The sequence below is a fragment of the Dermacentor andersoni genome, chromosome 9 (assembly GCF_023375885.2).
Source record: "Dermacentor andersoni chromosome 9, qqDerAnde1_hic_scaffold, whole genome shotgun sequence".
In the NCBI taxonomy this organism is placed as follows: Eukaryota; Metazoa; Arthropoda; class Arachnida; order Ixodida; family Ixodidae; genus Dermacentor; species Dermacentor andersoni.
In genome coordinates, this window is record NC_092822.1 from 22,120,280 (window position 1) to 22,147,728 (window position 27,449).

Sequence of the window (27,449 nt, forward strand, 5' to 3'; positions counted from 1 at the left end):
GCGTGTTCGTATGTGCATAAGAATTGTGGTACACGCTGAGAAAAAAAGCAGCTGGTGATGTAATGTGCTAATGCCTGCCGCGTTGGCGAGCTGACTGAACTTGGAAGTAACTGGAAAACGAACCTTGCAGTTTCTAACAACATTGCAACGCGCCCTTCTTTCTCACATGGCGACTGTGGCTGTGGCGATCGTCAAGCAGATGAGTCTCCGCACGTAACTTTGCTGCCGTTTTGCTATTAAGCGTGTGTTTGATCGAGCTATCCGTGTGTGAGAGGATCAGTATACCGCATAAACATGGTGAGTGTCAACTTGCACGTTCTCTATCAGTTCACTTTTTGACTGTCGAAGTGGTGACACAACCTTCTGTTGCTTTCTCTATTGCGATCCCAAACCAACTTCAGCCGGGCGGGAAGCGAAAGAAGTTCATCGACAAGAAGAACGCCGTAACTTTCCAACTGGTTCATCGTAGCCAGAAGGATCCTCTGCAGGCCGATGAAACAGCGCCTAAGCATGTCCTACTTGAAAAGCGAACCGGGCGACCATTCACTGGAGACGACAGGCCAGGCCACGTGAGTGTTTAAGCAGCTGCGAAATCGACTGTAATGTACGATTACTTCACGCTTTTAAGAAAAATGAATAAGGCCTCTGGCTTCTTTGCAAATGAAATTTCGTATATTATGTGTGAGGAGCATGCATAGATATTTTGTAGGGTGCTTCCTAACATCGTAATCCGAAGGGTGCTTATGAAGGCAGCATATAAAGTGTTTCTAGGCATCGTTGTCTTGCTTGTTTTTGTTTGTTTGTTTGTCTGGCTGGTTGTTTTTTATTGCAGAATCTTCGGAACGTTGTGACATATTCTACCTGCTTTACATGACCCCTAAATGACTGTTTGTTGTGGATCTGTGTTACGTCTTGTAGTACGTGCAGCCGAAGAATGTGGGATTCGTTATAAGATTTTTGTGTTCTTTAGAGCGTCTGCTGGGCACGATTCATAACAGGTTCTAGCTGTTCGGATAGCCGATTTGGCCCGACTCGTTTTTACTAATTTGGCGTCGTTTTAATTACTTCACAGTGCGTTGGTTTTGTTCATTGAGGACCGGCGTTTCTTTTAATGGCAAGAAAGTTAGCAATAAACAAGGTGTCTTCAGTGTGATGCACGAATTGCCAGTTCTGCATGTAGTGTTAGACGACACCAGATTGGAGAGTTAGGAAATACAACGGAAAGGTGCAGCCTGTGTGACCAAAGCGTGTGTTTAGACCAGACAGAGAATGTGTAAAAAATGACGATAGGGTGGCAGACTTCCTCGTCCTACTTCAGGTGCTACAGGTTGCTTCTGTCTAGAAGATGGCTGGTTTCACAGCACATATTCTTGTCGGAGAACTTGAGTGTCCAGCAAGGTTGCGAGGAGGGCAAAGTGATCAAAGTGGGAAATTAGGACCACAGGACACAACATAGAGTTAGTGTTCGGAACCACTGCATTTACTTGCATCTCTTGTTGGCTTTTAATTTCATCAGTATCGGGAGTCCAGTTGCGATATTAAAATATTGAAAAACATGCAGGTTCCAGCATCTGATGAGAAGAGGAAAGAAGAACAGCGTAAATTTGGTATCTACTTCGATGACGACTACAATTACCTCCAACATCTTAGAGATGTCAACATTGTGGCAGACTGGGAGCCAGTCATCCATAGGGTGCGCATCCCAGCTGGACAGAGTGGTGACGCCAAGGTAAGCGACTCTTAGTTGAAAAGATGTCCACACGCATGTGACAAAAAACCTTCATAGCTGCATGCAGGAGTCCAGAGAGGGGTGTTCTCATGCCTTGGATTTCAAACAAAACAAAATTTCCAGATTAGTGCTCCGGGGGTAGTGTTATTCTAGCCCCTTTAACTCATGCTTTCCTGCTGAGCACTCAGCAGGTGAAGTCTGTGGCTGAAAGTTATTGACACGAAATCTTACAGGACAGCTAACTTTCAGAATCTTGCAGTCTCAATTATGGCCCTGTGCTGCGCAACAAAGCTCTGTTCTAGAAAAAAATTACTGTCAGCCACAGACCACTTATCTGTACCATCAGTAGAAGTGCAGAGCACACTACAAAGGTGTGTGGGGGAGGGACGGAGGGTCATAGAAACCTCTGTTGGCTGGTCACTGTCGCACAAAATGTGGTCCAGTGGAAAGCTCTCTGTGTGATCATTGTAGTGAACTGCTTAAGTAAAGTTCGTTACATACTAGCAGCTCCCTAGGATCATTTATGTTTGCCTAGACGAGAAAAATGCTTCTTTGACACATGCTTTTAGTTCTTGTGCATTAGAAAGCGCAAGGTTAGCACACATTGTTGGGCTAGTTGGTGCAGAAAATATGGATGCAAAGGAAGCTATGACATTCATTGTCACGTGATGGTACTTCTGTCCTTGTGGTCTTGATTGTCGTCGTCTGCTTTGCTTCCACCGAATTTTCTAGTCTAAAGGTTTGAAATGTTGAAGCGACATGTCCTGCTAGTAGTGGGAACTGTTCAAGCATGACTATGCTCAGTACGTGGCAAGACCACTGGAAGGTATGGATGAAACTAGGCAGTGTTTCCCACTCTGCTGACTTTACATTCTGCTAATGCCCTGGACGTTTATTGTGCCATCTGTATTATTTACCCTGGTATCTACATTGCTTCCAAGGAAGCTACTTTATGTGCACTAATCCTCAAGTTTGTTTCATGCATCACTGCATTATAGCTGTCACCCATTCAATCCTAGCATGTATACTTCTAAGCAAACTGATTCTTCTGCAGTTGTTAAATGGTTCTTGCATTAAAGTTTAATGCTGTGCCTTATGATACTTGGCTTCTTTTAGGCAAAAAAGGAAATCAGACTACCTTCATCAGTCTTTCAGTCAACTGTTGAAGAGAAAGAAGGCCTACTGAACAAAGCAGTACCACAAGTGGGTAAGTCTCGCCTATGCCGTCTACTTTTGTAGGCGCTGAACTTCCGGGGATCTTAGGGATTGCTTTCTTGTGCAGGACCAAGGCCTGACTGGGACCCAGATGTTGTGGCAGCTTTAGATGATGATTTTGACTTTGAAGATGATGAAAATATTCTTGAGGACGATTTTATACAACTTGCTGATGGACCTGTTGACGATGCTGCTGTTGAGTGAGTTTCCAAGAAATAGCGGAGGCTCCATTCTTAATTGATCACTTTCGGGGTTACTTTTGTGCGACATGGCATCTGATGCAATAGGCATCCTGCTGGTCGGTTTAGCCTATCAGCATCTGCTGAAAGTGATTGAGAATGGCATGATTAATTATTAGCCCTTAGCAGAAACTAGCGGCTATTGTCCAAGTTTACATCCTTATGTTTAACTTTTTATTGCTTTTTCTTTTCCATTACAGTGATGAAGAGACTGATAGTTGTGATGATGAGGAAGACTATTCTGCATCATCTGAAGGGAGTGAAGAGCGCTTCTCTTTCACTGAAGAAGAAACACAGTCGAGGTTTACAAGCTACTCAATGTCGTCGTCTGTGATCCGAAGAACTGAAGGGCTCAAGACCCTCGATGAACGCTTTGAAGAGGTTCGTGCAGTTGTCTTTCATTGTACTACAAGTACCTTGACTTGTTGTACTGCTTACACGCTATAACTTGATGTTAAATGCCTTAATTTGCATCTGGTGGGCATTTCCCTCTGATGGCGTCAAATTGTTTGTTTGTAGAGAAAATTTTAATACACTTGGCATAACTTACATTGCCGATTTGTATTTGGGGAGGGGAGGATGTGACTGTTTGCTGTTCCTTAAGGTACTTATTAAAAAACCAGCTACAGGGATTGAAGGCAAGAAAGTGCTATTATGCTGTTACATTCTGTCACCATACTTTTGGATGAAGAAGTGGAGTGTGTCCTGTCCTTTAGAAGCTTGTATTGCAGATAGAAGATTTGCACCGCATGCACATGCCAAATGGATACAAACATGTGGGTTCCTTTGTGTCTAGCTTTGCTGGAAGTGTGTACAATTTCGGCTCTTCAAAGGGACACTAAAGGAAAATATGAAGCCGAGTTAGATTGATAGAGTATTCATTTAGAAGTTTGTTATCGTTTTCTGTGTGCCAGTATATCATTTTGTTGCGTAGAAAATTGCTGCCGAAAGTCCAGCTGCTGCTCCTCAGTTTTAACCGCTCGTGCCAAAATGCACAAGTTGACGTAATCTCCACACGACGTCCCTCTATGCTGCTGTTGTCTTTTAGAAACCCTTTATTTAGCACTCCACTCCATACATGAAGTCAGGCAAACTGCTACTAGTTGGAAGCTGCAAGTGTTCTTTTCAGCTTGCGTGAGAGAGATAGAAACAAGCTTTAATGATATGCTGGAGATTTTAGCCTGGCTGTTTGCCTGACCTGCTAGTCCAGGTGCTGGGTGATGATTATGATATATACAGTGATAAACACTTAACAGCACATACAGTCACACACACACATACACACTAGAGATATTCACAAAGTTTCGTTAAAGCTCGTGCCCCACTTGCTTGCATGAGTCACTCTGCTGCTCTGCTTGGGTTCAGGATACCGAATAGGGTCAGATAAGTTTGGCCAGTTAGAGGGGGCGAAGGTTGGTTGTTGCCTCTGTGGTTGTAAACACAGAAAGCAATGTATCTCCCAGTGGCAGGACATAGCAGCCACTACCTGTCAATCAGCTAGTGCTGACATTACACAAGAGGGGTACCATAGGCCAGAACAGGTGGTGCCACTTTGATTTCCTATTTTCGTCATTTTATCGCATACTGAAGCTCTGTTTTCGTTTGGAATGACAAATGCATTATTACAGAAGACTAATGTTTCAATCTAGCTTAAATTAATATTTTCCTTTAATGTCCCTTTAATGAAAGAGAGAGAGAGAGAATACCATGATGATCACGTTATGAAAATGACCATGGACTATTTCATAATTCAGCTTTCCCTTTGTGAAATATCCTGTCAAGGTTTGAAAGACATTACAGTTGTGTTGTGAATTTTGGACAAGTGGCCCAACACATAATTTAAAAGAAAACTAGGGGCCATGAAAAGGTGATCTTGTATATTAAAAAAACAACAACAATGGAAAGCAATTCTTGCTCACTGAATGTAACAGTTTGATAGGATAAAAGGAAATAACCTGGAATATAGAGGCAGTTGCCATATGACAGTGTAGCGTGGTAATTTTGTTGCCCGTCTCTCGGCTACCTGGCAACCATTTGATTACACTCACCATTGGTGTTAGGCGCGGTGTGCTAATGTGCAACCACTGCTCATTCAAGGGATGCATCATGTCCGTAATCCTGTGAACTGTTTCTTGTACACAATGCACATGTCGCTGAAGTTCATAAAAGCACTGCAGTGCTTTGACAGTTATTGCTGCTCATGGGATATGTGAACACAACCAAAACACACTGGAATGTACGAGTGAAACCCATGTTGTCTGTAAATATACCATAGCTGGATATAACGTGCATTTATGTTGCAGTTGAGACACACCAGTTGATGCGCAACTACGTTAGCTTTAGAGTATCCATGAAGTAAGGCAGGCAGGCAATGAATTTTATTGGCGTCCTGAGGAGTGACTCTGAAACCCCTGTACGAGGGAGGAGCCCCTGCGGGTCGCTCCCACGTCTGGACAGGCAGGCCCATGAAGGAAGGGAAAAAAAAAAATGGCCAAGGGCATGGTGTCAAGCAGCTTGCCTTGACAAGGCAACCTCCTCTAATAGTACCACCCTTACTTTCCCTTTGTGCCCATTTGTGTGTTTGCTCTTGGGAAATAGGCCCTCCTTGGTTGCCATACTTTTCAATGCATTGTTTGGTTCTCGGTAGCTTTTAGCATGGAAGAAGGAAAAGGAGGAGGAGGGTGTGTCACATGACAATCTTGAAGCCTAGTCACAAATATAGGAAATAAGCTCTCACCACAAAACAAGCAAGTGGTAATTTTAATGGCCAAGCTGGGGCAGAGGGACAGTATGCGGAAGAAATGAGTGGGTGAGGGCCAACCATGACACGGGTGTCGCTGTTGGTCCTCAGTGTTGCTCAGTTGCATTGGTGTTTCTATGGTGAAATGAAGAAATAGATTGCTTCAGACGATGTAAATGTTCTGACAACGCAAGTGGTAAGCCAAAATCACTTTGTATAAACTACAGAGGTGCATTCAAGGTCCATGCTAGCTGTATTCTGATGCAATTGCAGCGAACAAGTACTCTGTTTTTATAGTGCCCTTTCTTGTCTGTTTCAGATGTTCAAGCAGTATGATGACCTGGAAGTTGGAGCGCTAGACGGCGAGGAGATTGAAGGCTATGTCCAACCTGACAGTGAGATTATGAAGGCTCTAGTAGCGGATTTTCAGCACATGAAACAGCTTCCGTTAGTACCTTATTTGTATGGTTGACTGCTTAAAGGAGTGCTGACATGGGGGGGGGACATTTACAATTTGTCATATTTTTCGTGTGTTATATGAAGTTCTGTACCCTCTGAAAAAATGCTGGCAAACATCATGACACATTGGCTTGCTAAGTTCTTACGGCAGCTGCGAGTGCCACATGTAAGGGCAGCCGTAACTAATGCGTGTGGCACTCTTGTTAATTTCTCGTATACATGCAACATAATCATACCTAGTCTGATTTCTACACAACCTCAGAAAATCTTGCTCTGTGCTTTGACATTATTTAAATGTTCTTGCAAAGGATTTTGATTATTCAGGAACTGGGAATAGAAACGAAGTAATACAAACCCACAATATAGCGATTTAGGAATTCTGCACTCTTAATTACCATAAAATAGAGTTTCTCATTCGTTGTCCCTTTCACCTGGCACTTGCTTGTCTTGCCTTTTTCCGTAGGACGTTGAAAGAGGTGACGTTAGACAAAGGGAGTGCCAGGAGTGCTGTGAACATGGCTGCCATTAAAGAGGAAGATGATGAAATGGTAGACATGCAAATCAGCTCTGATGCACCCAAGGAACGTTGGGACTGCGAGTCCATCATAAGTAGGTTGCACAGCATTCTTCAGTGCTGTCGGTAGCATCCAATCAAAAATTTGTTCTGATCATTCTGTTTTTCCTCCTACTCTAGGTACCTATTCAAACCTTTACAACCATCCAAAACTTATTACAGAACCAAAGAAGGTAAGTCAGTCTGGGATGGGAACGAACAGCGCTTGGATGGGACGAAGTGAGGACGACAGACAAGACACTGATGTCTATTGTCCCCACTTTCAGGTCACTCTAAAGTAAGGCTTAGCTCATTTTACTGGCTGCATTAAGAGTTTCATAAAGCACCGAATGGATAATGAAACCAAACAAAAAGAAAGGTGAATGATTGCTTTCAAGTGAATCGAGCACTGCACAGCTGTACAGGATGGACTTTCGAGCACATGTACCTTTTGTCATACTTGTTATTTAGTGGAAGTTGTAAGACTAAAGTGACCTGTTTTGAAGCTGTAATAGGTGGTATCGGCTCTTCACAAAGCAAGCATTTTGTCATGGACACACTTGTTAGCAAAAGCTTATCACACTTTTTTTTACCTGCAACATTGTATTACAGCAGCTCTGCCTTTTTGAAATGACATTTAGATTATGGAATGAACAGTTGAGCTAGAAAAAAAATCCTTATTCGGTCCATAAAAACACCAGATCAGTGATAGATGTGTTGGCCATTTGGCCAAAGGTAGCTGAGGTTGTGCGACTTGCTACTTTCGCATCTGATTGAATGACCTTGATTATGTATGCACTAAAAGTGCATTGGCTTGAAGTTGGAATTATGAATGATTGTAGGTGATTGTAAATTTTACCTGCAAGTTCTGTAGGGTGCAATTACTTCTGGATGCTCACAAGATGTTGTCATCATAGATCGATATCCCCATGTTCAGAGCACAGGCACACCTGCCCTGCTGGTGTTGTGAAGCCTGCAGCCCATGCTATGTCTCTGCTGTACCTGGGTTCAGGGCAACCTTGAGGAGAATGCGATTGATTTTTTTCCTACTCATTCTAGGGAGCAGTTCATGTAAGAATACATTCTGGTCTACAGCCTTCTTACAAGAGTTTGCATTCATATTTGTAGCATAAACTAAATACGTAGGCGAAGGAAGAAACGAAATGGAAAGGACAAACACTGGACATCAACTAAATTTTTTTACACAATGTTGGTGCTTGTGTGCATAACGGTAAAAAGTGTAATAAGACTTAGTGGTCCAGTGCTCGTCCTGCCCATTCTTTCACTGCGTGTTGTCTTTAGTCTGCACTGCCTGTATAATTGCAAACCGTAGTAGCCAATTAGCTTGTCTTTCAACTCGCTAAGGGCTACAGGTATAGACGTCCTTTGCAGTAGCCGTGGAATAGTGAAACTCTGTTCCGTCATGGAATGAGCCTCAGTATCAGAACTTAGGCTGACCTAGTTTTTCTTCTTTACTTCTTGCAGGAAAAGGTAAAGGTGTCGGCAAGAACAGGCATTCCCATTAAAGAAAAAGGAGGCCTGAGTCGCCAGGGACTGAAGCAGTTGGACCGCGAGTTTGAAAGCAGCTCCGACGAAGAATTGCGGTCACGAACATCAGTGGCATCCAGCATCCGTCCAAAGGACGAGACCCCCGAGCAGCGAAGGGAGCGAAAGGCTGCAGTGCGAGCCATGCGACGCGAACGCAGGGCCGAAAAGAAGGCCAACTCGGAAGCCTTCAAGGCCGAAATGCTTAGACAAGAGAGGATGATGGCCAACGTGCGCCAGAACCTCAATTCTATGCGGCTTTATTGAGCTCAAATAAAAACAGGATTTTTGTACAGGAAGAGGCAACTTGGCCAATGTGCGAGTTGCACAATAAAACTACCCATTTCAACCTCTGCAATTGTCAAAATGTTTATCCATGGTCAAATGGTGTAGCCTTTGGACACTGCAACAGGCTAATTGGAGCATGTAGTAGTGGTTTACAATGCCGTGGCCACCAGTACGAGATTTCATGCCTGCTGTTCTTGCATCCCCGAGATACAGCAGCTAGATTGGTTAAATGCATGCCTCGAATTGCCGGCAATGGGCTTATATGGGTTCCATAATGGCAGATGTGTTTTAGTAAGCTTTACCTCAATACAGATATGTATTGCAGCGAGATGACTTGGCACACGAAAATAATACCGCCAAGCACATGCCTCGGGAGAGCACCTGAGTTTGTAATAGTTCATAATAAAGTGGGCACTGTAGGATCTAGGTTCAGTGATGGGGTCAAACCTGGTGCTAAGCGAGTCCGTGCTCCAGCCTTGGTGTCCTGGAGGCACTGCCATTATGCCACTACGGTATTCGATCACAAGGCGAGGGTGCCAGTTAGAGGAGTTGACAAAAAATAACAAGTATGCACACTAATATGAGGCGGTATAGAGTAGCCGATAGATTAGATAGATTAATCGGCGGGACCACCCGAAATGGTGAAGTGCGAGCACCGTAATAACCTGTGTGTATAATATGAGAATTTCGGCTTGGGGAGTGACTTCACGGCAGCGAGGCTTTCGCCTCGTAATGTGGCTTTGCAGCAGCGCGCGCTGCGCGGCCGTGAAGTCGCTCCTCAAGGCGAAATTCGCATATAACCCGCACTCCGCCTTTACTGTTAAAATTTTCAAATTCTCTGTGCGGGTTGCACACCAGAAATTACGGTGCTGCCTCACATGCCAAGGTTTGTTTCTAAAATTTGCGCTGCCGACATGTTGAGATAGTAAGCGAACCTATATCAGCCTCGCAATAAGCCGGTGTGGCGACTTCGAGGCTATGGATTCTGGTGAAAAAACCTCGCCCTATATTCGAATAAACACAGGACTAACTAATGACGCCTAGTATCGTTAGTGCGTGCGCGAATTCCCTGTTCCCTTCACCGCAATATTGTGTATGCTTCACCACATTACACATTTATGTTGCAGCGACGCCATTACGGAACGCGCATAATACCTTTGCTAGGTTGCCTCTATTGGCAGAAGGGTAAGAAGGGCACAAGTTTTCGAGAGAATATGGTGACAAATGGCCCTGCTTCGCGAGCTCGCTTCAAAATGACAAAACTTCTCATTCTGGTTTAACGCAAGTGTAGCTGAAGTAAGGCTCGAGTAAACATTATAAGCCAGGAATAATGGGCATCTTTATTTAGTAGCCAGCCTCACGACCTCCTTGATAGAGGAAGTTGTGGCCAGCCGAATGTTCTCTGAAAACGAAACAATAAAAGCGCCTGTTGCGTTACAATAACAATGCGTCGGGAACATTCAGCGTTGTTTGCACCGCAACATCGGTAGAAGTGCCGCAGTTGATGGCACGCCTCAGCGATTGCAGGTCGCGTTGGCAAGACGCCGCGTCGCCTTCGAGCTTCTCCATCAAACTTATGTACCATCGGTCTGGCGCAGGACTCTGAACGTGGCCAGTTTCAGTGACGTCGCCTACGTGTTCAACTTCGCCAGCGGACGATGACGTCGCCAGTTCCAAGTCCTTCTTCAGTGATGCGCCTTCGGATGCGAGCCTCGATTCTTGTTTAGCGAGCTCGCGTCGCTCCCTTTCCAACGCGACGCGACGTCCAAGCGCGTCGAGCAGCGACGACTGCATAGCGCCCTGTCGAGCAACGAGCTTTCCAAACTCTTCGAGCACAGGACGAGACGCCCGGCTTATGTCATCTAACTGACCGCCGCGTTCACGAAGGACATCCTCCAGGTGACGCGCTTCGTCGAGTAGGTCCTTCACTTTCCCTTCCAGCGTCAGCTTTTCTGTTTCCAGGCTTCTAGCCCGACCGGTAACGGCGAAGAGCTTGCCTTCGATGCGAGCGACGCATTGCGCTAGCGCCTCTTTTTCTGCAGCCATCGGTCTGCGACGTCGCTCGGCGTCTCGCCCGAGCTCTGTGCGACGTTCGGACATTCGCTGCTCCGTGACGCGAAGTCGATGCTTCTCGGCGTCTATGCGCTCGTGCAGGTGTGCTATATCCTGCCGGAGTTCGTCGATGCGAGCGCGGTGCAGCGCCACATTCGAGCGGCGAGCGCAAAGCTCATCGAGGGCTCTCACGATGGCGATTTCAGCGACAACGGGGTCGAAATCCGCCCCCGAGTTGCCGTTCATTGCTCCGATTGTCGTCGACGACGGAACTACGATGACCACCACTGCAGAGATGACCGCGCGCTTCAACGCGCAATCAAGATTTCGATCGCGTAATTGCGACGCCTGCAGCCGCGTAGGCACGTACGAGAGCTTGCGAGACCACGTTTGACGCACGTACGTTAGATTTCTCACTTCCTGTGTCACAATATGACCCGAAAGCACGCTTTTACGTTGGAAATGCGGCAGGCCTGTGCAGCAGCTAACGTGCCGTCTGCTACGGAACATCGTCTGCTATGGGGGGGGGGGGGGGGGGGAGGCCACGGGCGAAGCCAAAAAATGGAAACGAAAATACAGCGACGTTAAATGCATATAACTTTTATTATATAGATATATATATATATATTTTTACAGATTTCAGACTAAATACATTTTCGGAAACGTGTATCCGCTTTTGTTTATTTACATGAAAACTGCGACCTCAAGGTTGCAGCAACAAGTCGATTGCTTTAAGCGTGAATGGCAGGCTCAGTTGAAAGAAAGCACAGCGAACTGCAAACACATTTGTTCTGGATGAATATCAGTGGCGGCTCAGCTTTAATGGAAGCTGCAGCTATCAACAATCAAAGTAGGGTCTGCCACAAACAACCACATCATATTTTTGAATAAAGTGTCAGGCTCCCAATCCAGCCATGTATGCAAGCAAGAAACTGCAGTATGAGAAACGAAAACAGCATTTACGTATTTTGCAAGCTTCCAGCATGCAGTTAAAAAAGAAAAAAAGGCAATATCACACAAAGCGCCTTTTCCACCGACAAGCTGTGGACTGTGATGTCATGAAGATGAGGCAGTGCTGCTGTCGCATCCCGTGCGAGCAAAAAAGCAAATACAGAATCGAGTGGCATGAATTTTTTCTGAAGGCAATTAGGTTAATACACGTGACCAAATTTTCAATGTTTAAAAGGCAAAGGTTGTTTGTTGTTCAGGACTGTGTACAGCATACAGCAGAAGTGTCAACATACCTGTCTGTGCATTTTGCTTGCACTATACCTGTTTGCTTACAAACAAGCAACCTGTCTATATAAAAGTGTACTTATACAAATCGTTTAAAGCACATGCTGAGACAAAGTTCTAACAATAAACAGTTTCTGCTCAGCAAGACTGTGCTGCTCCTTACCGTTTCTTAGGTGGTAGTGTGACACGATTAACTAATGCTTTAGTGTATACAGAGAGGCTAAAAATGAAAATGCTTTGGACGTCCAGCTTGCAGCTGACAACAAGCTCGTTTCATGTCTCGGTTAGTCTTAGCCTTTGCAGACGACCAGCCAGGCAGTGGTGCTGACTTTTCTGTCCTTGTCTCAACAGTTGTATAGTAGCAATGGCTCGTATGTGGCACAGGTTTATGGTGGCAAGGCAATAATAATCCAGCAAACAAAATCACCATAGCAGTGAACAATTTAGATATCTAACAAAACAACTAAGACAGTACCAAATAAGTCTGAACATCAGAAGTCAATAAGTTGCAGGAAAGAATTATAGCATATTCGACTGGTTCCTACTGCGCCCTATCTCAGTTTGCAACAATGCACATTCCTTTCTCCATTGGAGCCAAAGAAAGCTTGCTTGAGCGGAACATTCAGCTGTCCGCAGAACAATCGGAGGAGTCATCATCGAAATTCAGCCGGAACTTGATTGCGCTCTCATCTTGAAGGTGAGAGCACCTCCAAGTGACCTTAACGAACCAAGACAATGTCTTCCGAGCGCTCAATTTCAATCAATCGCATTTAAATTGTGCTGCGAGGGCATCATAGAGCGCTTCAAAACGTCCCGTCAAATGTACCGTAAGTACTACATTACATATTTGAAATTCTGTTTGCAGCGGTCTGCTGCTAGAAAAAAAAGTTTTGCTAGAAGAACTGGAAGACTTCCCCTTCACAACAAACATAGTAGGGCTCACACTTAATACGTTTCTTACTGAAACAACATTCAAACCCAGCACTTGTCATGCCAACAGCACCGGATACATTCACCAGCTCTATTCTATTCCCACGGTATTGTGAAAAACATGTCAGAGAGCTTCTACTGTAGTTTGCCGCCGTCTATGACCTACATAAACATCCGTGGGCTTTATGAAAGTCGGTGCGCTTGTCAGAACACAGTGCATCACCCAATCGATTGTACCGATTTTAACATATTCCTCAAGGACTGAAATAGTTCACTCCCAATGGTAGATGTCGTGGAAAAAGCTAGTGACACACCTTCCAGCGATAACATAAAAGCGATGCTCTTTTGGAAAGCCCTGTGGGCTACACAACTGTTGCACCCAAGCAGCACTGTAGTGCCTCATGCCACTGTGAAGCTCAACAAGGACAAAATTATTCACAGCAACATTACGCGCGGTGATAAAAATCTGGAGAATTCCAAACAATGGCTTGAACGTTCCACTTACAGTTTGCTGAATGCAGTCAAAATGAAAATGGTGCAGGGCGAACACAGAAGCGAGCTGACCCTTGTTGCGAAATGCTGCAACCACTCACAGCTCAATCGCGCGAGATTTGAAGTCACACAAAATGTGAGAAAACTATTAATCCCATGTCTAGTCTCCTTTGTATTTCAAGCTAACAAGATTTCCAAGAGGTCCATTTTTAATAGGCCTTGCACAAGAACCTTAAAGGGACACTTAAGAGAAACTGTAAATCAGCCTATACTGACATTTTTTTCAGGACCATTTTCATTAGTTTCACAGTAATATGTTGATTAAAAAACAAGAAAGTGAAAGTCGAAGTTCCGGTTTTAAAAATATTGCGCTAAAAATCCAGTGCTGGTATATCAGCGAGACGTAATTTTAATGTAGTCGAACCTCACAATAACGAAGTCGCATCTGACACAAAGTAGGTTCGTTATATACGATATTTGTTACAAACATATATCTGTTATACTGTAAAGCGACAAGACAATTTTTGTTTACTTCTTCATATCCGACAATTCGTTATAGCAGTGTTCGTTACATCAAGGTTCGACTTATTTTTTCATGTTTGGCTCATTGCAGCTTAGTAAAAGTTCTCAAAACTTGCCAAGTCCAGTCTTTGGCACATTTAGAGTACAATGTAGTCCATCTATAGTGATAAAAAACTAACTAGGCCCGAACAGATAACATCAAAATTTATGACCTCACGGCAAGTTGGTGTGGGAACTTCAAGGTGGCATCACCACCTGCGTTTCGCTTTCGTGTCTTCTCGTGGTAATGTAAACGAATATCTTTCTTCTAATTTAGGGTGACATGTCCACATGTTATACGGCTATTCTTAACACATTATGCAAGCATGTGTCCTCATTGAACATGAAAAATTTGTCGTCGTAAGTAAGAGATGGCATAACCTACTGCTATTATGCCCAAAACTAAATGCAGTGAAACACCATTTAAGAGACTGTGACTCGAATTAATTACTCGGGTCGGTTAATAATACAACACCCCTGAGCCTACCTATGGCAAGCTTGCGTATTTACTGTTTCAGTTTAATAGGTTTAATAGACTTGTAGTTCAAGCAAGAAGAAAAAAAAAATTTGGAAAAGTCAAGGGCTGTGTCCCTTTTTGTTATTTTTCAATGCTGCAAGAGAAACATTAAGCCTCTGGCATCCCTGCCATGGGCAGCATACCTTTTCAGTAGCAAATCGTACGTCGTTCGCACGATAAACACAACTGCGCTATGGCATACATGACTTCTGTTACAGTTACTGAACTATGTAAGAGAATGACCATGATCTTGAAAAACATAGGGCATGCTCGCACTTGACAACACCAGGGCCAGGGAGAAAACAACCGGCGATCCTGTCACCTCTAGCATAAGTGCAAAACTCATCACGCAAAAGCCGTAGCCACAATTTGTAAAGCAGTGGGAGATCCCAGAATGTTGACCAACATCAGGTAAATACATCTAAACAAAGTGTTCACACTTCAGGAATCTGGATGGCGAACGTTCAGACTCGTATGTTGTCACACTGCGATGGCGGAAAGGGTGGTTGCTTGAAAAAAAGTTTTGTGAAAGGCTAAGTGGCGGCTGGTCGACCCCCATTTCTTTGAGGCGGTGGTGACCGGGGCGGTGCCAGAAGATCGGCATACTCGTGGAGAGCTTCTCGCAGCGATCGGCAAACTTGGGCTGACGTCGACGTGCTACAGCTCACGAGATGGGGATACAGGGCGATCAGTTGTTCCCAGACACTCCATTCAACTGCAGTACAGAATAATGCAAAAAAAGAGAGGAATACATATATATGGAAGGTGAACATGCAATTACTGATCAAATCGTGGGTAGTAAAGAGGCTGAGCTTGTTACATTAAGGTTACATTAAGGGCTGATATTGAGGGGCTACGGCTAGGTTAGGTTGGGTTGACAGAGGTTAAGACTGTTCCTTTTCAATGTTGTGCAGCTGAAGTGCCATATGTGATAAATTTACTGCAGTTACAAAATTTTCCAGTGCTGAGTGGCGTGATGGTGTTGTGTGCCCTACACATATAAGAGATCAAAGTGCAGGAAATGTTAGAACGATCCAAGAACTGCAGATGTGATGCAACGACAAACTGACACATTTTAAGGCCATGCTTTCGGTCAAGCATTTCGAGAAGATCCTCAATGGCAAAGCCACAGAGCGGAGTGCCCACTGCTCTGATGAGGCATTGTGCAGAACGATACATCATGCAAAAATAATCAAATCCTCCAAAGAAATAAATCAAGAATGCAGCCCCTTGCTTCTAACTAGATTTAAGCGTATCAACATAGCATTGGCACAAATAGAACAAGCTGTAATGCCTCCATTCCAGCTTAAAATTGTGTACAATGTACCTGTTGTATCTGCGAACAGGTTTATGTATACTCCCAGATTCCGGAAGCTCAATGCAGAAAACCTTTATTCAAGAGGAATCAACCAGGTGCAAATAGGTGCAATTGATCTGTTAGAAAGGGGCACAAATTCATCATCATCATCATCATCACCATCATCATCATCAGCCTAGTTACGCCCACTGCAGGGCAAAGGCCTCTCCCATACTTTTCCAGCTACCCCGGTCATGTACTAATTGTGGCCATGTTGTCCCTGCAAACTTCTTAATCTCATCCGCTCACCTAACTTTCTGCCGCCCCCTGCTACGCTTCCCTTTCCTTGGAATCCAGTCTGTAACCCTTAATGACCATCGGTTATCTTCCCTCCTCATTACATGTCCTGCCCATGCCCATTTCTTTTTCTTGATTTCAACTAAGATGTCATTAACTGGCGTTTGTTCCCTCACCCAATCTGCTCTTTTCTTATCCCTTAACGTTACACCCATCATTCTCCTTTCCACAGCTCGTTGCGTCGTCCAATTAACATATATTAATTATATATTTAACTCTGTGACCAAGTGACCGATGTCACCTATGAAATTGTTCTAGCCACGGCCACTACGTCTTCCGCTGTGACAACCAGTGACATTGTCCACGTCGCCTGACTCAAGCCCTACAACTTTCCACGCGCCTTGGATATTTAACAGCACCGTGACGACGCTTTTGCCGCCGGGGGGTAGTATTACGGTATTTCGATACTCAAGAGACAAGCCGCCGCGAGAACGACGACGAAGTGGGTCTGTGCCCTTGGCGCGAGCGAATGTCGGCCTGGCGCTCTGGCTCCAGTCCAATGTAAATAGCCTGTAAACAGCCTCTTCCCTCTGTGTCTATCTGCACGTAACAATATATAATTAACATATACACAGAGAACTGCAGACAAGATGAGTGCATATGTTTCGCCAACTAGACCAACAACGAGTACTCCTAAGGCTAAATTGACTACCCATTACTTATTAACTGAGGCCACACAGGTAAAAAGGAGTAACTGTTTGATAACCTAACAAAGCCACTGCAAGTGTTATCGTGCTGCAATAGAACAGGACCTTGCTTAGCCACCAGGGTAAGCAATGTGCCAAGTGATCGAGCTCAATACCTTAATACCCTCTAGGCTCTGAAGAACCAAAGTGCACAGGCATGCTTGCAGCAGCGACAGCGTCAAGCAACTATGCTGTACAAATGAAATTACTGTGTGCATGTTTGCAATTAACAGGGTGCCCTACCATTATTTGGCGGTGCCTTCTTGAGCGAGGCGGTGAGCGTTGCCACGGCTTTGAGAACAAAGGATATCTCGGCCATGCGGTGCCGTGGCAGAGGGCACTTGCCACTTAGCTGCTCATCTTCCACATAATGGCAGATAACCTGAAATGCGGAAAACATGTCCTGTGCAACACAAAGCATCGCCACCGACAACCCAACTGCCATGTACAATTGGCCGCAAAAGTTTATGGGACACGGATTCTACAATAAATGCGAATTTATGCTTGGTTGAAGCATGTCAATCTTCGCATCTGATGGATCACAAGGGCAACTACACTGAAACTTCGAAATAAAGGCTACTTGCCCAGGCTTTGTCGTAGATCTTGTGGCTCTTAAACATTTGTGGCCAACTGCATGTTTTGTTTTATGTGCCTGGTACGCTACTATCAATGCAACATCACTTAATCCAATGTTCACTTCAATGTGACCATTATTAAGTCTCAAAGGCACCACAGTTAACAACATTGTTAGCAAAAATGGTGTTACCATTTGCTATGTCATAACCTTTGAAAAAGAATTAGACACCCACTTGTCCTAACACAACCTTCATATTAATGTCATATATTTTGTCAATCTGGTTCCTGACAGTTCTTATTGCATAATGTGCATAATGGAATGATTATGGCATACATATTTGTATAACGTTGCAAATCTTTTTTTTTTAATTGTGCATGTGTACCTACTCAGCCTTTCTCTTATCTCTGTTACACTACTAACGAGTATATCATAGCACTGAATTGATCACTCTGGTAAACACTCACTTTCCCTCACAAACTGCTAATAAAATCCTGTCATTCAATCTCTGAATAATTTGGAAAGCTCTTGCATACCCCACCGAAGTCAATTACCATTTGTTCGTGAAACAAGGCAACAAACCCATGCATTAACACTGGGATTTGAAGGTGAATTTTGCTTTGTTCATTACATCTATTACTTCTTGATTTCCCCATAGCCCGCTTCATCATAGCAAGGCTCCAACTGCATGGGGCCACTACTGTGAATGGTGTTGAACACAGCGACCACTATTCGCCTTGGAATACTACGGAACAGTGGAATACTATACTGAGCAACATGTACAATAGTGGAACACTACGGTGAACATTATGATGAGGGGGATGCTGGTAGCATTTTTGTAATTCAGTAAAACGCTATTGGCCAAAAAAAAAAAAAAGAGAACCTCACCTCCTGGAATCGATGGAGGAGTGAAGTAACAGCCAGGCGGTTGACAACGCCGCCCTCTGGCAACACGATGCCACCAAGAAACGAGAACTGCAGTAGTGTCTCAAAGCATGCTTTGGCGAACTCTTCACGCAGCTTGCGTGTAGACTCCGTATCTGGAAACATGACAATAGGCAAAGGGTTCACCTTGATGGACTGTCACAGCAATCTGCAATTACAGAATACATGCCATGAATAGTGTACACAATAAACGACAAAACGTGACCAACATAAAGCTGTATCACAGAATCGTAGTAGGGGACCAGGCGGTGTGTATATATATATATATATATATACCAGAAAAAAAGCAGTTCTGGGTCCGGGTAAATATTCACAGTGAAGTAGACGCGCGTATGAAGCTGTTTATTGACGTTTCGGCCGGGGTCCAGCCTTCATCAGAATCATGAAGGCCGGACCCCGGCCGAAACGTCAATAAACTGCTTCAGATGCGCGTCTACTTCACTGTGTGTATATATATATATATAATGCTGCATATGTTACGATAAAATTAGCTGCTGATGTTACCGTCTTCATTGTTTTACTTTTAGCGAACATGGTGACCATGTTCGCTAAGTGGGTGCTGTTACCGTGTAAATGCTCTCATGCAATTTGAACTTAGCGCATCCTAAACTCCGTGAATGTTGTTGGCAACATAATAGCAAGACAGACATGTCTAATCAGATCGCAGATATCATGCAAATGATGGTGCCCCTTCTTGAACCTACGTGACCGCCACCCATTACAGTGGAATCTACCGTGAGGTGTTCATAAGCAAAATTTTTGTATAGGTATTTCAGTATAAGTATAAATGCATTTTTACTGGTTAAGCTTCAGAACAGTGGCAGACATCAGAATGTGCACGTTGAGCACCAGTATGATTATAAATTACCTAACAAAGCTTTACAATTAACTTTTTAATTTTAACCTATAGACTGCCAAAGCCGGGAAACAGCCTGGCATAAGAAAGGGGATCATAATGCCAAAGCCAACAATTTGCCGGGTAGGCGATATTCTTGGTTCAAAAAGCTATTTGTAGATGGCAGGACAGCCAATAAACACAGGGAAAATTTATAATTGTGGTCCATTGATGGAGCTAGGTGTCCATTTGATAATGGTTTGAGTTTCACATTTTTAGTTGACAGTTGCAGAATGTTTGTGTGCACACCTTGAAGCACCGGAGTGGGTGCGTTTCTCACGCAACATGTCGCCGTACCATGGCAGTTCGAAGTGCGCAGTGCAAAAATGAAAAAAGTGACAGCAGACAAGAGTTTGGAAAGTGCAGTGCTGCAATCCCTGTGCCCGAATGTTTCGAGCTTTTCCACGCAAGGATGAATCTGTGACTGTCGTTTAAAGTGCTGAAGTGTAAAGTATTGCTTCATGTTGTAAACAAAACTTATTGGTTTGCATTTTTTCAGTGTTTATTACTGTGGAGCATTATATAAGAAGTGTGACAGCGAAAGTTTGAGTAGCATGCGTACAGGGCAATAATAATTGAAACAGAGGGCCACGTAGAATATATATTATTTGCTAGCAATAATTAAGGTCTTTATAGGGCACGTTGTAGTTACAGAATTGAAGTCAGCCAATACTCAAAGAATAACCTCTTGCTTTTCAGTGTGCTATACCAGTTTCAAAAAATGAGCAATCGTAATCTGCACTGAAATGCATTACTGTCCCAGTTGTCAAACTTGCATATTTAACAACAGTAATTGCAGAAACACATGGCATATGTGTCCCCCTGAATGACACGATGTTCAGCGTAGAGTTAAACCTCGATTCAATTAAGTCGATGGGACATGAGAGTTATTTTGTTAACCTAAAAACCTTGTTATATCAAAAACACTTCACACACTCATGTGAATAACAATGTTTATTCAAGCGCGATAAAAGATGTACCGTATTAACCAGAATATAAGTCGAGATATTTTCTTGAAAATGGAGGCTAAAGTCACCCTTCATCTTATGTACTAGTTTCAAACAGATTGCGAGTCGTCTGGCAATATACGGCATGCATGCTGGCGAATGCATAGCAAAAGCCGTATCCATATATAAATGTGATTGCTGGAATTTTGTTCTTTCTTGCTGCTGTGTCTTTTCGCGCATAGCTTTTACATATACCTCGCGTGCGATTTCTTTTTTGTCTGGACAGTGATGCGAAGCAGCAAGCAGAGGCATTTTCCAGCGACATTCCAGATTAAAGTAGCATATTTCACCAAGTCAAATGACAACGTGGCCATTCTGCGCCAGTTTGGCGTTTCTAAATAACGAATATACAATATTGGCGGGCACACAAAGGAACACTATCGGTGTGCAAGACATGTAAATTCCATTTCGTGGGCATCATGTATCAAGCATCCACTGCTTGAGGATGCACTGACGAATTTTGCGTGGGAGCTTCGGTTGTGCTCGCTATCGGCGACAGTGCAGTTAACTCACTGCAAAGCTGCAGCACTGTTGTGAAAATAAATGGGTTTCGACGACTTCCTTGATGTCCTTTTTTTTCTGCTTCTTTTTTTTTACTTCAAGGTAAGGGTCGAGCTATATACCGAATCGACCTATATCCAATTTATATGGCAATTATTGCCTGCGAGGGCTTTGTCATACTAAAGAATTGCAGCTTAAGGCTACACTGAGAAGACAACACGGTTTTAACTTGGTTGTGACAGAGCAGCTGGCATTGTCTGGTAGAGCCGACGCTTTCAAGCAGTTTTTTAATTAAAAAGCGGCATGTTCCCTATATGTTTCTTTACCCATACTTCCACCAGAAGTCAAATCAAGCAAAGCTTTTGAGTTCACTTTGCTGCTTTCAGGTTTCGAATGCTTTAGGCAGTGCAAATATGTGTTGGGGAACCGACAGCACTTTGTCGAAATAAAAATTAAGAAAGAAAGATACCAAGCTTCGGTAAACTAAGGTTTCACTATATATTGACTGCCTCCCGTGTAATCCCTGAGAAGGCCACAGGCTAAACAAGCAAACAAAACAAATGCACAAGTCATTGCAAATGATCGCAGACACTGCAGTGGTTCGTGAAAAGCACATACCAACAGGTGTACTACTTGTTGCTGAGTGAATAGAACCCTTGTTCAGGAGGGCAACAATCTTGAGCACAAAATCTTTCGGCACGTGGCTTGAATGTGGTAAGATGATCTCTCGTATAAGCTGTACCACCTAAAACAGGAACGTACGACTGAAGTCACAGCAAGTTGTTTGTAGACGCTGGACAATTTGGTATCATTGAATCAACACGTTGGAGAGGTCACAAAAAAATGGAAACTTGAATTGATGAACAGTGGGTGAAAGAGGGAAGTCTCAGCTAGAAGCCAATGTTTTGACAAGTCAAATTCTGGCAAAAACAAGTCCTCCTCATCAAAACGTTGGCTCCAGGCTGCAGCTTCCTTTGTTCGTCCACTGTTGACGAATGAAACACAACCACTTTAATTAAAATCCAAGTAGATTTTTTCTTAAACCTGAGGTACTCAGGTTTAAGGATTATTCCATATTGAGTTCTATGTTCAATATGGCATAGCTCCAGGTAGGATGTAGATATCAGAACCATGTGTCTTCATTTACAATTCTGCACAATCATTCATCATGTAAAGGGCTAACTCTAGCTCTCATATTTTATGCAGCTCAATGTGGCTGGCATAGCTCTGTGTCTTTCTTGTGCAAAATGTTTAATTTTGTTTACTTTGAGCACTATTACCTAATGTTAATCCCTTCACAGCTCCACCCTCCACCCTACAAAAAAAGAACTGTATTAAAATGGCTTATTTTGTTTTTACCGAAGACACAGTGTTCATCATCCATGACAGACGGTGCCATCATTACGTTATTAAAGGGTTCAGGGGTCAACTTAAAACAATACTATGCATCTGAATGCCAACATTTGTCATAATGCATGTGTGCCTTTTAAGTGCACACCCATTTTCTGAGTTTCTTTTTTTGAAATAAATCTAGTGATTTTCCTCTTACTTTCTTTGTTTTCTATGTTTATGTAACATTCATAAATTTTCGAATGCCTGCCGCCATAAAGGCTTAATTATGCTGTCTCTAAGGTCTATCAGAAATAAATGTACATACGCGTGGTAGTATGCCACATAGATGACCATCCATTAAAGACAAACTACTGTACCACTTATCTCTCTCGTTCTTGCCTTGTGGCACTCCGCAGCACCAGATCAGCATCACTGCTACTTATACTGACAACACACGCAGGATAACAAAGAGCTTTACAATAGCGTTCAGCACCTGGCATACGTTTTGCGAGACTTTTACACTTTGTGGGATGCTACAATTTGCTATTCGGGTGAGTTGAGCGCAATCGAAAGCTTGAGTCAGCATTTATTGGCGATCAACAATTGTGAGAGTGCAGCCATCAAAGCAACTCACACAGCATTGGGAGACAAGGGTGCTGCCAGCCTTACTATATTTAATTGCTTTAATGTAATTAAATATAAAATTCATGAGTGGATCTGCACTAAGCTGACTGCACACTGTGATTTATCAAGGAAGTACTATCTGCCACTTCACAAAATAACGACGGTAATAAAGAAACTGAACTGCAAGTGGCAAGGTTGTGCCACCTGAGCGAGGTGATTCGTGAAAATATGTATACCCAAGAAATACCTGCTAAATATGTCTGTAATGCAGTAACAAATACAAAAAAAATAGTCATTGAGCATAAGAGATGGCAAGAGAGTGAGAAGAAAAACTGGAAGCACAAGACAGTAAATTTCGCATATAAAAATTTTATGTACGAAGCATAAACAGAAGAAAGCTACATTTCAACTCCACATTCATGTGACTAAATAGGAGTTCACCTACACATGATTTTGCCACCTCCTCTACACAGCACCTGTCTGAGAATATGTCTGCGAATGTGTCTCTCAATGTAAATTAGTACCTGCATGTGATCAGTACCATAATCATCTATAGCTTACGTTCCGTTGTTTTTCTTAAAGTCTCGCATTAAATTCTCTTTCATTTAATCACACAGTACAGTGCTATTCAGCCAACTGCACATGCTGCAAAAACAATTGGGGAATGTATTTTCTGCACGCAGCCAGCTCCAGAAAATGTGAAGGTGCATTCGGAGGGCACTAGCATTAAAACGTCTGGAACGTAGCTGCAGTGCCTAAGGTATGACCTCGTTCGTCACATTTACATGCAGCAAAAACACAAGGCCTGGGCAGTGAAGTGGCTGGGCAAAAATTTTTATATATATATTTTTTGCAGCATACGAATCATCACCTTGAGTCCTTAGCACAGGCTTGATTCTCAGACACAGTGCTGTGTTCACCTTAGCCGCTGAGGTGACTCATGCAGTTCAGTGACACAGAAAATGTTCTCATGCAAATGCATGGAAGCCGTAGAACAGCTACAGAAACAGTGAATGGTTGAGATTTGAATGATGTGCATTTCAGTGTCCGAGTACCACTGCAGCTACTGCACAGAGCCGTGATGGGTGTCAGTGAAAACTGCAGCAGAACTACCGACTGAAGCTCAAGAGATGACAGTTAAAGAACATGGCATGCATAGTGGACAAACAAGAAAGCGCTGTCACATAACACGGATGATGTACACTAGCGAAGTAGCATTTCGGACAGTATATTACATTCTAAACGTTCACCAAACACATTTAGATTACTACAATAATCATAGGACAAACCTTGCAGTCCAACATTTCATCACACTGCTGGTCTTCCAGGCTCTGGGTTGGTGGTGGATTGCTGCATCATTTGAACAAGTAAAGAGATGTAGTTGTTAAACTGCAACCCTCAAACTACAATTTAATGCTTCACTAAAACGGAAGAGATTCCGGCTTTCCTTTGACTTTAAAATGTGGTTAGCTGTCCAACCAGCAATTGCAATAGTATTAAATGTAACATGCTCGAATACAACAGATATGATTACTTCCATCGTCATATACAGTCCAGATGACCTTATGACGATGCGAGTGGGACCCAGAGCAACCTTTGTTATACAGACTGTGCACCTCAGACCACTAAATAAGCCAAAATACGGGTGCTGTAACAAATGAAACATTATTATAACCATGCTGAGATGTTTAGAAACTGATGCAGAATTCTGAAACGACGATGAACCTTAGTAGATTGTATTATGCCTTTGTCTAATGGCTGCAACGTCGCAATGCAGGTAAGGGGCAGGAAAGTCACATCAACTAGGTCTAAGTGCTGGGATCATTCTGTGTGGCAGAGAAGTTGTCGGTCATGAGGGAACTGTTACGCTTCTAAGGTTGTGTCGCTTTTTCGCCATTTTGCAGCAAGTTTTGGAATAAATCTGCGGTCCGACTGGACTTGCATGTTGCCAATGCAAGGTTACAACAAACATGACAAAGAGTCTATGCCAGCATTTCGGTGCAACTTAGTTCTAAAGAAATGAAACTGTGAACAGGGAGCGCAGATTATTTTGTTAGACACGTAAATTCTTTGCAAATTTTATCACAGTAGTGGTCATGATACATGCACAAGATAGAAAGTTGGCCAAGCCATGGTGTCTGCTATGATATACAGGTCATTTCACAGTAAAGGCAGTCATTGTAACAATGTCTGACCGTATTACGACCAGCTTTTGTTTCATCTCGAGCACCAAGCCTAATGTGATGTGAGGAGAGCACAACACTACCACAGCTAGTCTCCACATATTTGTAAATAATTTAATCACTCCCCAATCAACTAGTTATGTCAGCAGCCTTTTCTAAATGCCATGGAAGCTCACTTATATCATGATATATGACAGGGCTTTTCAAATATCAGAGTGATGTCTATCCTGCTACATCTAGTATTAATACTTGAATAAATGTACACCCTTACAAAGTGAAACTGAACTGAGCATGCTTATGTACACTACAAATGTTTAGCGATGATGATTTCTTAGAAAGGATACCTTACCACCAGCTTTGGATTATCCATTAAGCTATTATATGTTTTGGATTAGCTCAGCTTGTTTCTTTGATTTTGTGAAGTTTGCACACAGATGATCCGTGCACGTGGCTCTTCACACAAGCACAAGCAAGCTTTTATAAACATAAAAACAAATTAGAATAGACAAGTGCATCACATCCATTATGATATTGGCAGGTTGTAGTGTTTCAGATGTTTGAAGCTTGCTTTTTAAATTCAACGTTCTTAGATGCTTATGTTGCATTTTTATGTTATTTATGTTGCATTTGTATTGAGTATTTGTTGAACTCAACATATTTTATGTTGAAATGTGACTGAACGCCATGCATGATTTTTTTGCAAGGGTTGGAAACTGAGATAGATGGTATGGCAAGATCTTTGAACTACTTGCTGTAATAATACACCGACTTGCATCTCTCTTTATAAATCAAGTTGACAAGGTCATTTTTGCAGAAGTCTTGCTGAGAATATAACGATGTTGATAAAGAGCCCTATATAAATAATCTTTTCCTCTATTATATCATTTGCTGAAAACACAGCGTTAAAAGGTGGCACTTCAGAACTTTGCATTCCATTAAAACTTTTATGTGGTCTTGTAGACCTGGATCAATATTTTTCATTGATGAACAACAAGCCTTTGGCATATTAGTTGAAATGCAAAGAGCACAAACGAAACCAGTTCAGTGGTAAGAAAATGACAGCGATTGTACATTCTGTGAACGCATCAAGCCTTTTTATGCTTCTCTCCAATTATAGTTAGTTGCAACCCTGGAAGTTGTCCATACTGTATTAGTTCAAAATTTTGTGCACACAAAATTATTTGACATTTTATGACAATGCCCACAGGAAAAGTTGTGGCAGAGAAATTTAAGCAAGTCACTGATCGACAGCAGATATAGGAAAATAATAATAATAAAGGAGGCTTGGCTAAGTGTAAAAATGAAATTACACGTGCATTAGAAGTGCAGTCCCTTAGCGGGATACTTAAGCTGCACACGTCGTTAAGGGATGCGATTAACAACAACGTTTGTGTGCTTATTAAGCAAGTCATTGCAATCAATCAGTACCAACAAAGGCAGCCCTGCTGCAAGTTTCAATCACACCGAAGCAACTCACTGCACATGGCGAATGAACAAGCAATGAACCCATCTGACGTTTTACCGAGTCAACAACCTCTCCTATCCATTGCTCTCAAGATTTCAAACCTAACCGCCAGGTGTCACCACTGCCTGCATTATCAAGCAAACTCCATGTGACAATGCCACAGTCACGCAAAAGTCGGCACAAGTGTCCCCGGGAGCAGATCGGCTGTCACATGACAACCTCGACTTAATACAGGGCCACCTTTCTATCAGCCCTGTTCACTCTGCCCGGCCATTAACCGTAGAGCCCATGACACCAGAAGTCACTACACTGCTCTTGCCTTCAACAGCTTTATCTGAAGGTCTCACAAGACTGTGCAACCAACACCACATGCAGAGGAGGCGATGATATTTCATCGTCTTTGCGATTCTTCCCCCCACGAAAACGTCACACGAGTCACACGTCATAAGGTGACAATGGGTCAGCGAACCTATTGTTAGCCATGGAAAGTAGCCGAAAGGGCTCCAACTCCTTAAACATTCGCTCAAATGCCTGCTTCCACATCTTGTCGAACCAGAATGCAGCACATGTGAACTTCGCACGCTATGATAACGTCATTGCAAGGCAGTTGCAAAAAAGACAACAAAAAAAAGTCACAAAGAAAGCGCGTTATGTTGTTTGTCATGCATTCATTGGTCATGAAAATGACGCCAGCAGCACAGTTCAAGCTGGGGAGACTTTGACATTTCCAAGACAATTAAGTGCATGCTGCACCCCGAGTATGAGGTCAGCTAAGCACGTTTGTGATTAAATATCTTTCAGAAACAAAATGACAACGCTTACGTTGCTGGAAGCAAGTAGTGCTAGCCCAGAGAGCCAAAATCAATCACTGCAGTGGTGCCTGAATATGAAGCAATGCAATGTTTGTCTCAAGTGCATAGTGTAGTGTCCTACGAGTGCATTTGTTGGAAAATGAAGTACCGAAAAAAAAAAAAGAAATATCAGTCAGCTTCGTTTCTGTTGTGATTTCTGTCAAAAAAGGCAAGAA

The 27,449-nt window shown here is 43.1% G+C and overlaps 3 protein-coding genes across 5 annotated transcripts in view; 1 reads left to right on the top strand and 2 right to left on the bottom strand.

Moving 5' to 3' along the window:
* Positions 1 to 71: 71 nt before the first annotated feature.
* On the top strand, positions 72 to 8,833 carry LTV1 (LTV1 ribosome biogenesis factor). Its single transcript, XM_050175002.3, has 10 exons — positions 72 to 297; positions 402 to 569; positions 1,562 to 1,729; positions 2,846 to 2,936; positions 3,012 to 3,144; positions 3,384 to 3,564; positions 6,243 to 6,370; positions 6,846 to 6,991; positions 7,077 to 7,129; positions 8,421 to 8,833. Exons 1-10 carry the CDS (start codon positions 295 to 297, stop codon positions 8,745 to 8,747), a joined length of 1,398 nt encoding a protein of 465 aa, XP_050030959.1. The 5' UTR covers positions 72 to 294; the 3' UTR covers positions 8,748 to 8,833.
* A 1,245-nt stretch (positions 8,834 to 10,078) lies between these two features.
* LOC126527540 (uncharacterized) lies at positions 10,079 to 11,303 on the bottom strand. Its single transcript, XM_050175363.3, has one exon. The coding sequence runs from the start codon at positions 11,064 to 11,066 to the stop codon at positions 10,203 to 10,205; it is 864 nt and encodes a 287-aa protein (XP_050031320.1). The 5' UTR covers positions 11,067 to 11,303; the 3' UTR covers positions 10,079 to 10,202.
* Positions 11,304 to 11,404: 101 nt separating this feature from the next.
* mon2 (Mon2 homolog, regulator of endosome-to-Golgi trafficking) overlaps positions 11,405 to 27,449 on the bottom strand; it is a 215,939-nt gene continuing 199,894 nt past the window's right edge. For all 3 annotated transcript variants that reach the window (XM_055068629.2, XM_050175005.3, XM_055068630.2), the window contains 5 exons: positions 24,064 to 24,124; positions 21,437 to 21,563; positions 18,359 to 18,510; positions 17,140 to 17,278; positions 11,405 to 15,271 (listed from right to left, as the gene is read on the bottom strand). In XM_055068629.2, the coding sequence (XP_054924604.1) occupies positions 15,090 to 15,271; positions 17,140 to 17,278; positions 18,359 to 18,510; positions 21,437 to 21,563; positions 24,064 to 24,124 (661 nt within the window). In that variant the 3' untranslated portion in view covers positions 11,405 to 15,089. The remainder of the gene's footprint in view (positions 15,272 to 17,139; positions 17,279 to 18,358; positions 18,511 to 21,436; positions 21,564 to 24,063; positions 24,125 to 27,449) is intronic.

What these genes read in the sequence shown, in the direction of transcription:
- LOC126527540 (XM_050175363.3), bottom strand. Translation starts at nt 11,066, where the DNA reads ATGAACGGCAACTCGGGGGCGGATTTCGACCCCGTTGTCGCTGAAATC.
- LTV1 (XM_050175002.3), top strand. An exon ending in CAAAGCAGTACCACAAGTGG is followed by an intron (nt 2,937 to 3,011) that starts GTAAGTCTCGCC and finishes TTTCTTGTGCAG; the next exon opens with GACCAAGGCCTGACTGGGAC. An exon ending in GTTGACGATGCTGCTGTTGA is followed by an intron (nt 3,145 to 3,383) that starts GTGAGTTTCCAA and finishes TTTCCATTACAG; the next exon opens with TGATGAAGAGACTGATAGTT.